The sequence below is a fragment of the Oryzias melastigma genome, unplaced genomic scaffold (genome assembly GCF_002922805.2).
Source record: "Oryzias melastigma strain HK-1 unplaced genomic scaffold, ASM292280v2 sc00236, whole genome shotgun sequence".
NCBI lineage: Eukaryota > Metazoa > Chordata > Actinopteri > Beloniformes > Adrianichthyidae > Oryzias > Oryzias melastigma.
The window spans coordinates 317,382-327,689 of record NW_023416886.1 but is presented as its reverse complement, the minus strand read 5'-3'; the positions used below and the strand labels follow the sequence as shown (position 1 = coordinate 327,689).

General features: G+C 42.0%; 1 protein-coding gene across 2 annotated transcripts in view; it reads left to right on the top strand.

The window, feature by feature from the left end:
• The window catches only part of otog (otogelin), a 100,750-nt gene that overhangs the window by 58,517 nt on the left and 31,925 nt on the right, over positions 1 to 10,308 (top strand). For both annotated transcript variants that reach the window (XM_024263082.2, XM_024263084.1), the window contains 8 exons: positions 4,238 to 4,345; positions 4,889 to 5,027; positions 6,236 to 6,370; positions 7,225 to 7,371; positions 7,574 to 7,693; positions 7,882 to 7,998; positions 8,797 to 8,953; positions 9,290 to 9,316. In XM_024263082.2, coding sequence (XP_024118850.1) covers positions 4,238 to 4,345; positions 4,889 to 5,027; positions 6,236 to 6,370; positions 7,225 to 7,371; positions 7,574 to 7,693; positions 7,882 to 7,998; positions 8,797 to 8,953; positions 9,290 to 9,316 — 950 coding nt within the window. The remainder of the gene's footprint in view (positions 1 to 4,237; positions 4,346 to 4,888; positions 5,028 to 6,235; positions 6,371 to 7,224; positions 7,372 to 7,573; positions 7,694 to 7,881; positions 7,999 to 8,796; positions 8,954 to 9,289; positions 9,317 to 10,308) is intronic.

Sequence of the window (10,308 nt, the reverse complement as noted above, 5' to 3'; positions counted from 1 at the left end):
TTACTTATTTTTGAAAATAAATTTAGCAATTTTTTGCAAAAGAAAACATCTGTGCTTCTCTCATCCTTCCGCTTGGCTCCTCACATTGGGTTTACACTTTTCTGGAGATTTGCTGTATTTACAGATGAAATACAGGAGGATGATGAAGTAGAATTAATAAAATACAGAGTAATTCATTTGAAAACGATTAAATAGAAAATCATATATTTATTTAAAAAAGCACAACAATATAGTTCAATCCATAGTTAATATAAGTTTTGTATTATTTTTAAATATGTGCATTTCCTAAGGTATATATTTCTGAATATCAATGTTTTTTTGTTTCTTAATTTTTTCCGATTGCATGTACATGTCACCTTTCCACATCCTCAACACAAGCTAACTTACTGTAAGTCAAACCTCTATTTCTGAGAGGAGCACACGAGGCATTTTATGAATAACTGTCATTAAAGCAGACAAACACACACAGGCCAGTTTCTGGTTTCTGGTTCTGTCAACGGACTGTCGGTAAGTTTGTGCTCAAAGGAAACGAGAAGACTGCTACAAGGTGGATGAAGCACATGATCGTTATTTTAAAAGCTGGCTGTAGCAGCAGGCCGGTTACATTAGTAAGTAAGGTGTGGTGCAGAGGTAGAGTGTTGAACCTCTAATTGGAAGATCACAGGTTCGGTTCCCGCCCTGACTTCTACATGTGTTAAAGTGTCCTCAGGGAAGACCCTGAAGCCCACATCACTCCTGGTGGTTATAGGCTGGTGCCAGTGCTTGACATCAGTGTGGGGATGCTTGTGAGGATGGGTGAATGGGACTGTGACAGTAAAGTTCTTTATGTAGCACGTACAACCTAAGTAACTGATTGGACTAGAGGTTCGTCTTAGGCAGGAAAGGGTGAAAGTAAAAGAAACAAAAGACTCGATTAGACTGCAATCGTGTCCATATATTCCACAGTGACACCAAAAAATAAACAACAGCAGAACAGAATTAAGTATGTTCGTATATTCGTATATTACAATGTCCTTTTAGACATTAGATGTTTTTCCTTCAAAGAGAAAATAAAATAAAATAAAAAGTCCCGATGTCTCCAGCAAAGGAGTCAGTTCATAAATTCAGTTAATAGAGGGGAAACTTTTTTGGTTTGGTCTTACGACCGTTTTCTCCTACCGCTCTGTGGGAGTGGTGGCATGTTCTTTGAGCTCCATGTAGCTCACCATCATGTTCAACTCAAGGGAAATGTTGGAAATCCTGTGTCAGAGACCTGGCCTGTATGGACTGGACCAATAGTAAATTCACAGTCTCTTAATCACTATTCTCTTATCAAGAAGAAAAGCCATTGAACCATCCATCCATCCATCTTCTACCACTCCTTGGGACCGGGTCATGGCAGCAGTCTAAGCAAAGATACCCAGACTTCTTTTTCCACGGCCACTTCCTCCAGCTCCTCTGGGGGGACCCCGAAGTTTTCCCAGTCCAGCCAAGAAACATAGTCTCTCCAGCGTGTCCTGGCTCTTCCTCTGGGCTTCCGCCCAGTGGAACATATCTGGAATATCTCTCCAGAAAGGCATCCAGGAGTCATCCGGACCAGATGCATGAGCCAACTGGCTCCTCTCAATGTGGAGAAGAAGCGGCTCTACTCTGAGCTCTCTCCGGATGACCGAGCTTCTCACACTATTAAGAGAGCGCTGAGACACCCTCCAGAGAAAACTCATTTCAGCTGCTTGTAGTTGGGAACGCGTTCTTTCATGCTCATGACCAAAGGTGAATGAAGATCGACTGGTAAACTGAGAGCTTTGCTTTCTGGCTTGAATCCTTTTTCAACGGACCGGTGCAACGACTGGAAAATGGCAGACACTGCTCCAATCCGTCTGTCATTCTCATGCTCCCATCTTCCCTCACTCGTGAGGCAGGAGCACTCCACCCACTGACAGAGGCCGAGCTACCTTTCTCCAGTTCAGAACTATGGCCTCAGACTAAGCAGTGCTGACCTTCATCCCAGCTGCTTAACACTCAGCTGCAAACCGCTCCAATACATCCTGGAGGTCCTGGCTTGATGGAGCCAACAGAACAACATCATCTGCAAAGAGCAGAGATGAAATCCTGTGGTCCTCAAACCAGATCCTCTCTGGTCTCTGGCTGCGCCTAGAAATTCTGTCCATAAAGACTATGAAGAGAACAGGTGATAAAGGGCAGCCCTGCTGGAGTCCAACATGCACCGGGAACAGGTCTGACTTACTGTCGGCCATGCGAACCAAGCTCCTGCTCCGGTCATACAGAGACCGGACAGCCCTCAGTAAAAAAAAAACAAGAAAATCAAAGTGTCACGTACAAAATAAAATAGAGAATTCCTCTTTTCTTTCAGCATAACTGTGGTGTGAAACAGTCGGCCTTACTGAGGGCTCTCAGGGCACACTCCACAGGACACCACGGTCCTTGGTCCTTGGCTCATACCGCTGTTCTCCTTCAAAATCTACTGGAATAACGTTGATCGTGCTGACAATTCAAAAGTTACTGTAAATCAAAGAGTAAATCAAATCAAAGGAGCTCCAGTGTTAAAGGGTTAAATACCTTTCAATATTTTACTCTCCATAGAAATATATTTTGTCAAAATCATACAAGTTAGAAATGAGTGCAAGATAACATCGGGCCATTAATAACAATAAAAAACAATGATCTGCAGGGCCAGAAATAATGACCTAGCGGGCAGGATCCGGCCCCCGGGCCTTGACTTTGACACATGCACACTAGAGCAGTGGTCCATGGCTGCGGACCGGTTAGCCCATGAGGATTTCAACGGGGGGGGGGGTTAATAATACTCAGTTTTGACAAAAATGTTATGTTCTGTGTGATTGTTTGCTTTTTGCTTCACCTTGTTTCTGTGCAGGCAGTCTGTGGGTCCTGCCTGTGCTCTGCTGCACGCACAGCTGTCTGCACTCAGCTGATTAGGCTGCACCCTATTTAAGTTGACTGCATTCCTCCCTCAGTGTTGGTTCGTCTTGTATGTTTTCCCCAGTGCTTGTTGGCTTTTCTAGTTTATGTGTTTTCACAGCTCCTTTAGTTTTCCCTCTGTTGAGGTGATTTTCTCTTAGCAAAGACTCATTTTTTTGAACCTGAAACTTAGTTTGGTCCCTGCATCTGGGTCTCTGTCTCCTGATCCGTGACAAAGAAATGTGATCATCATTTCTCTCAGTCATCTGACGTGTGGATTATGGATTAAAGATTGATAAAAAGCATAAGGTCTATTAATTTAGTGTCATGTAAGGAATGTATAATAATTAGTTTATTTTACTATTATAAGATCATCTCATTATTAAAAAATGAAATACATGAACAAAATGTAACCAACAAATGAATTATTGATACTCAATAAGAAAGAAATCGGAATACTTTGAAGCTCCATGCAAAAGCTTCAAGTGAAACATTTTAACACAGAAACATTTTTTGCTAAACAGAAGAACTCAAACTCATAACTACGACTGAGCGCCCCTCCTCCGGTGCGCACTTACTTCCTCAATCACTTGTTCTTCCGTTTGTTCTTCTGCTCCTGCACTTATCCCATCCGTTTGCAAAGAAAGCTTCCACAGAAAACTTTTCTCGTGTTTCACACCCCCGGACTGCTTTTAGCGCTCAAGCTAATCCAGAGAATCTGGTCTATTTTTGAAATAAGATAAGATAAGATTTCTGGGACTTATAAAAAAAAAGAAAACGGGCATGATTTATTAGTTCTTCCGCAGCCCGGTGGCAATTGATCCGCGGACCGGCACCGGTCCACGGTTAGCTGATAGACTGTCAGGTAAGACTTGTAAAACTGGTGTTAAATACAGTCAGAATGAAAGTCTCGTCTTCTTCATTATGGAGAATATGGTGTCTGATTGTCAACAGGAATGTCATCTGACTACAGAACTCTGTCCCACTTTGAAACAGCCCGTTTGTAATAAATCCACATCGTGGTTCTTCTGGACTTTTTAAAATATGTCTTCCTTTCTGAAAAATTACTCATTACTGTTCAAGAAAAATGGACTTGGATTGGGTGGGGATTTCCTGGTATTCCTGGTGTGCATGTTCTACCAGTCTACTGACTGGATGTTCCATATATCCTTGAATCTCACTCCCTAAGAATTTAAATTGCTGTTTTTTCTGTTGACTACATAAAGGTTTTTTTTTCCTTCATCATCAGAGGGTTCTGTTGTTTACTATCATTACTATATATTAGTGATTGCTTGATTTTCCTGTTTTTTCCCCCCAGTCTACTGAAACACGGCGACGAGTGCTTTGAACCAGCAGCCTGCCCCTGTCTTTGGAAAGGAAAGGAATATTTCCCCGGTGACAGAGTCTCCTCCCCTTGCTACCAGTGGTATGCTTTCACTGTGATGATTTTAAACAAACGTTTTAATCTTCCTTTAGGTTCATACAAATGTCTTGAATTCAATAATGGCAGCAAATTTCATACAATCAACTGCTAATAAATACCTTTCAGCAAGACAATAAATCTCCAAAGTTCTGGGTAACTTTTCAAAGATTAAACCTGAAAGCCGTGATGCTGTCAGACGGTGACCTGATATCCATAACTCTGTTATCAGAGGGAGAAAAGGGGCTTGAAAACAGAGTCGGCCCTGTTGGACTCCCTGACTCCATCCACTTCAAACTGCTCATCTCTGATGAAAGGAAACACTTTCCCAGTCCTCTCTGTCTTTCTCCCATCCTTCCATTACTTTTCAAGCTCCGGCCAAGTGGAGCGACGTAGTTGACAGCCTAATGGTTCTCTGAGGGAAGGATGTTCTTTGTGCCTGCAGTTAGCCCACGGCTCTCCAGAACGGAGGGCATTGCAGGCAGAAACGCTGCTGTACTGACTGGAAGAAGCTGATGCTGAATGACTGAAGCTGTGCCGTCTTTGTAGTGCTTGCCAGCATGGGACGTTCCAGTGTGCGTTTCGTCCATGTCCATCCATGTGCACGGCTTACGGGGATCGCCACTACAGGACGTTCGATGGGCTGCTGTTCGACTACGTTGGTGCCTGCAAAGTTTACCTTGTAAAGGTACAAAGCACACAGGTTTAACAAGGGTGTATTTTTTTGCAACAAGTTGGTCAGAGATCAACTGTTACTTCACAGGAAAAGGACTAGGGCTGGGTTAACAAAATCAATCGATTTGAATCAATTTAAGCTTAACAGATCAATAATCGATTCACAAAAGATATAAATCGATTTAGCACATTAAGCTAAAGTTCACTAGCTTGATGCTAACATTCAATAGAATTTCCCATAGGACGGCTAATGGTAACGCTTGGTCGACCTAAACATTCATTGGTGACTAAATGAACATCTTTATAAACTCACAGGCAGGAATTTTACAAACTCTTTTAAGGAAATATTTTTCAAAGTAACTATTTGTGGTCTTTTTTTCTTTTACTGTAGTCTTCTTCTAGAATAAGGTGTAATGCTACATCGTGATCGCCCCCTGGTGGTCAAACTGAAACGTCCTCCAGGAGAAGCAGAACAATGTTTACAATGTTAATGATCTGAACATTTTAGTTAGAACTTCTCCTTTAGAGAATCCATGTAACACTGGATGATATTAACAATCTCATTATTTCACTGATACATTTACAGGATGTGAACTGGATCAGAGCCTTGACATATATTAAACCGTAACGCCATACGCACACATCACTTGTGCCCGAGGGGTATCTCATGCACGCGGATGTAGACATTCTCTCTCGCGCAAGGACTTTTTCTGCTTGTGGGAGGATTAAATACAAGCGCGCAGGAGCAGAAGGTGCTCGCGATGCTCAGAATTGTGCATGGAGATGTATTATTTCTGCGTAGACTTTTGACATAGAACAAACGCCATAATCAGCAGAGCAGCACACAAGGAGACGCGGCAGAGGAGATGATTGACAAGATCTCCAGCCAATCAGGACACAGAACAGGGTGCGCCGTTTGAAAAAACGCAGCAGCACAATCGCTCTGAAAGAATCAGCGAGACGCAAAAGGTGAACTGAGATGTAGAAAGAAAACACAAAATTCTGTTCTATTTAACAGAGATTTGGGGGATTCAGTTAGGGAGAAAGGAGAATAAAAGCACGTTTTATGTGGGTCTTGATCTGTGTGGCTAGATGGAAAAAAGGATGCCTTTCTGATATGTTCAGAGCGCCGGACCGAATGTGCAGCTTGAACCTCCTCCCGCTAAGTAATTGTTATAACAAGCCTTGTGAGGATTAAAGTGCTGTTTTTCTTCTTTTCAGAGCATCGCTGATGCCGTGTTCAGTGTCACAGCTGAGAACGTGGACTGTTTCGACACCGGAGTCATCTGCAAGAAATCTCTGCTGATCAATGTGGGGGCGTCTTTCCTGTCGTTGGATGACCACACGGGAAAACCAGTATGACTCAATCTTCCTTTCATTCAGTGGAAAAGCTCCTGCCCTCTCAGAACGTCAGAGAAATGACTGAAGAGTGCAGCTTTAACAAGCTCAGCTGCAGCAAACAGGTTTTGTGTACAAATAGAAGTATTGAGCAAAGCTGGATTAAGCAGGACATGGATGGATCATTAATCACATTAAACTGACAGCAGGATGCTAGCAGAGCATCATGTCTGTGAAAAAGATCAGTGGACACATTTATTTCATCATGAGTACGCTTTATGATGGCAGGTAAAGAACCTGACAGACACCTGTAGAGATCTGGACTTCTGCAAGGACCAGAAGAGTCCTGTAAAATCCACTCCTGAAACCTCCAACAAATGTTTGCAGCTACATACGACTTTGCCAGCACAGCAGCGTGCATGTTGGCCGCTCACATTGCGTGTTCCTAACATGAAATTCCATCAGTTTTAGTGCTGGTCTCACGTAAATACGTGCGAATAACATCAGCCATGTTTTAAAACATTAAACATGAATAAAAACATGCATCGATGAAGCAGCTACCATTCTACTCGTGAGTTGCTAGCTCCCACTTTGGCACTCAGTATATGGTGCCCAGCCTGATTTCTCTCTATTAAAATGCGATTACTGGTCAGATTATTTTGTTGTTGTATTTTTTGCCATTGAATCTATATCAATGGTAGCTTTCTGTACCAGACCCCCCACCCATCTTTCTGTAGATCAGTTTCTGCTGTCATCCGTCTGTAAATGTTCTCCTGAACAGATGAATTATGAACATTTTGCATTTGAAGTCTTTTTGTGAAGGTCAGCCATCTGACGTTTGTTCTGAAGAGAAACATCCTCTTCCTGTGCAGAACCCGTCCAGTGTGATTGACAGGACTCAGAGGCTGTTCATTTGGCAGGCTGGACTCTTCACAGTGGTTCATTTCCCAGAGGAAGACATCACTGTCCTCTGGGACCACAAGACCACCGTTCACGTCCAGGTTGGACCTCACTGGCAGGTAAACTTCTCTGACTTCACCCACGGTCGTAGTCAAACCTGATATTTGCCAGACACAGAGACTGAGGAGTCACAAAAGAATTTGCATAAATTTGTCAAATAAAGGCAAGAACAACCAAACTAGTTTGCAGTTCCCCGCTGAATGGATTGTTTGCAGAGGGTTTGAGGAAGCGTCTGACTCCTCAGAGTTTGGTTGTGTTCAGGGACGGCTGAGCGGGCTGTGTGGAAACTTTGATCTGAAGACGGTGAACGAGATGAGGACTCCTGACAACATGGACTCTCCGACGCCACAGGAGTTTGGAAACAGCTGGACCGCGACTGAGGCGAGCAAAGTTATCAGCAGAGTTTGTTCAGTTCATGCTCCTTGTTAGATGATGAAAACAGGACGTGGGGGCTGACAGCTGAGGTGACTCTGGTGGTGTTTTTGTGGAGTCCTCCTCAGATGCTCCATGATGCTCAGTAGATCCTCGTCTTTGTGTTGGATAACGTGAATGTGTGTGTCTGCCTGCAGTGTGTCAACAGTCCGGACATCAGACACCCGTGCAGTCTGAGCCCCCTCCGAGAGCCTTTTGCCAAGCATCAGTGTGCCGTTCTCCTCAGTGAGGTCTTCCAAACCTGCCACCCAGTGGTGAGTTTCAGTACTGCACTGCTAAGCTTTGAAGTCCCACTCCAGCTATATTTAGATCTATTGTAAAAGCATTAACAGTGTTTTTTAATTATTATTATGCATTTTTTAGACAAAATAGAAAACAGTTTAAGGCATATTCTTTGCAGAGAGGAAGAAGTTTGAGTACTACTACTGGGGGCGGATGTAAGCCTCCTCTGATATCCCATTATCCCATTGTTTACTTTCTCTCCTGCTAGCTTAGGTTCCCTCAGAACTTCAGGCTTAGTAAAAAAGCTCAGCAATATTGGAGCTATCCGGTCGTACAGTTTAGATCCACATTCCAGCTCAGACGAGGAAAACAAAGTCGTTCATGGAGCTATTTGTCTTTAAGTGGATACATCACAATGGGGCGGAGCACAAGGACTTTGACCCGCCCATTTCACTTGATGCATCACAACTGGGTGATTTTTCAAACCATGGATTTGTATCTGCTCCTGATTAACCACAACTTCAGTACAGAAATACTCAGAAATGCAGTTGAATCTTAAAATAGTTTAAACATATGTTCTTCATTATGCTACAAAAACATGGTTAAAACACAAAAACACCAGTTTCCCTGAAGTGGGTCTTCAACCCTAGAGCAGTATCGCTGAGTGATTTTCACCTGAGCAAAAGGATTTACACAATCTTCAATATGTTGGGACCCTGAATAAAGTCTCACTGAATACATGAATGCAGAAGAAGGATTGGCGTTCTTCTAGGATTGAGGTTTTGCTGTGCTGGAGCGTCACTCCGATGGCTTTTCTTTGTCCTGTTCAGGTGGATGTCAGCTGGTTTTACGAGAACTGCCTCGCAGACACGTGCGCTTGCAGCCGAGGGGGCGACTGTGAGTGTTTCTGCACCAGCGTGGCGGCATATGCCCAGCGCTGCTGCCATGAGGGCGTTCCCGTCGACTGGCGCTCCCCTTCTCTTTGTCGTGAGTGAAAGCAATGCATCATTTAAGAGTTCATTAGATCAGAGAATGAATCATCACTGTGAACACAGAAATATCTTAGAAGTAAAGTTGTTGGTTTTTCCTCCAGAAGATTGAACTTTTAACCTAAAAACATACATTTGTTTTGTACAAACTCAGTCTGTTTCAGAACACAGAAACGTTCGTACAAATAAACAGAATCTGCTGTTAAAGTTGGATTTAATAAACTAATAATAAAATGAATGTATTTCTTCATTCTTTTTCATCCACAGTTGGAAAAATTATTGCTTTTGTATCTGTGATATTTTCTGATAAAATCTTTAATTTTTCTTCCCACAGCTCATGATTGTGAGTTCTACAACAAAGGTACGAAGAATTCTCCAATAACCTCAACACACACTCACTTAACCACTTTTTACTGATTCTCTGTGTGGAAAGTCGATTCTTTTATGCAAATGAGCTCATTTTAAGTGTGACTCTGCATCTCAGGACAGCTGGACAGGGTCACGGTTACCATGGTTACTATGATGCAGCATCTCTTTTTTAGTTTAAAGGTATCTGAGTGTCAACGTTCTGAGTTTCTGCAGTTTTGGTTGCAGCCTGATTTAAATTTTTTAGAAAAACTCTGGATCTTTTTAACACAAATGTTCTGTGTATTGTTCTAAACCAAATGTGCCAAAGTCAAGGCCCGGGGGCCGGATCCGGCCCTCCGGGTAATTCTATCCGGCCCTCCGGGTAATTCCAGATCATTTTATTTTATTGTTATTAATGGTCTGATTTTATCTTGCACTCATTTCTAACTTGTATAATTTTGACAAAATATATTTTTATGGAGAGTAAAATATTGAAAGTTATTTAAGGTTTAAGTTGATTTATTCTGGAATAATATTCCTGCCTTTTTGTTATTCATAATTATGTTAGAAAGTTACAGTTTTAAAGTTTCACAAATTGTCATTCTGCTAGCTTTTTGGACTATTTTGGCATTTACAAAGATTTTTTAGGTCATTTTGGAGTTTAGCTAATATTTCAGCTACTTGCTAGCTGTTTTGCCTAATTTACGCTTTTATTATTTAGGCAATTATTTGAAACCCAAATAAAACAAATTGCAAAAAATATTGGTGTTTGGCCCAAAAAAAAAAGTAAAATGTCAGAAACTTTTTGCTATTTTTAAATACATGTAATAAATCTCAGCTTGAAATGTTTAGTTTTTTAGGGTTTAAGACTCAAAATTTGAATTTCAAAACTTTTTTTCCGTATTAAATCTTTTTCAAAACTTTTGGCCCCGTTGTGGCGCGTTGGGGCGGGAACAATAAGAAGAACCAATCAGAATTGATGAGGGTGTTAACTTCAGCCCCGGA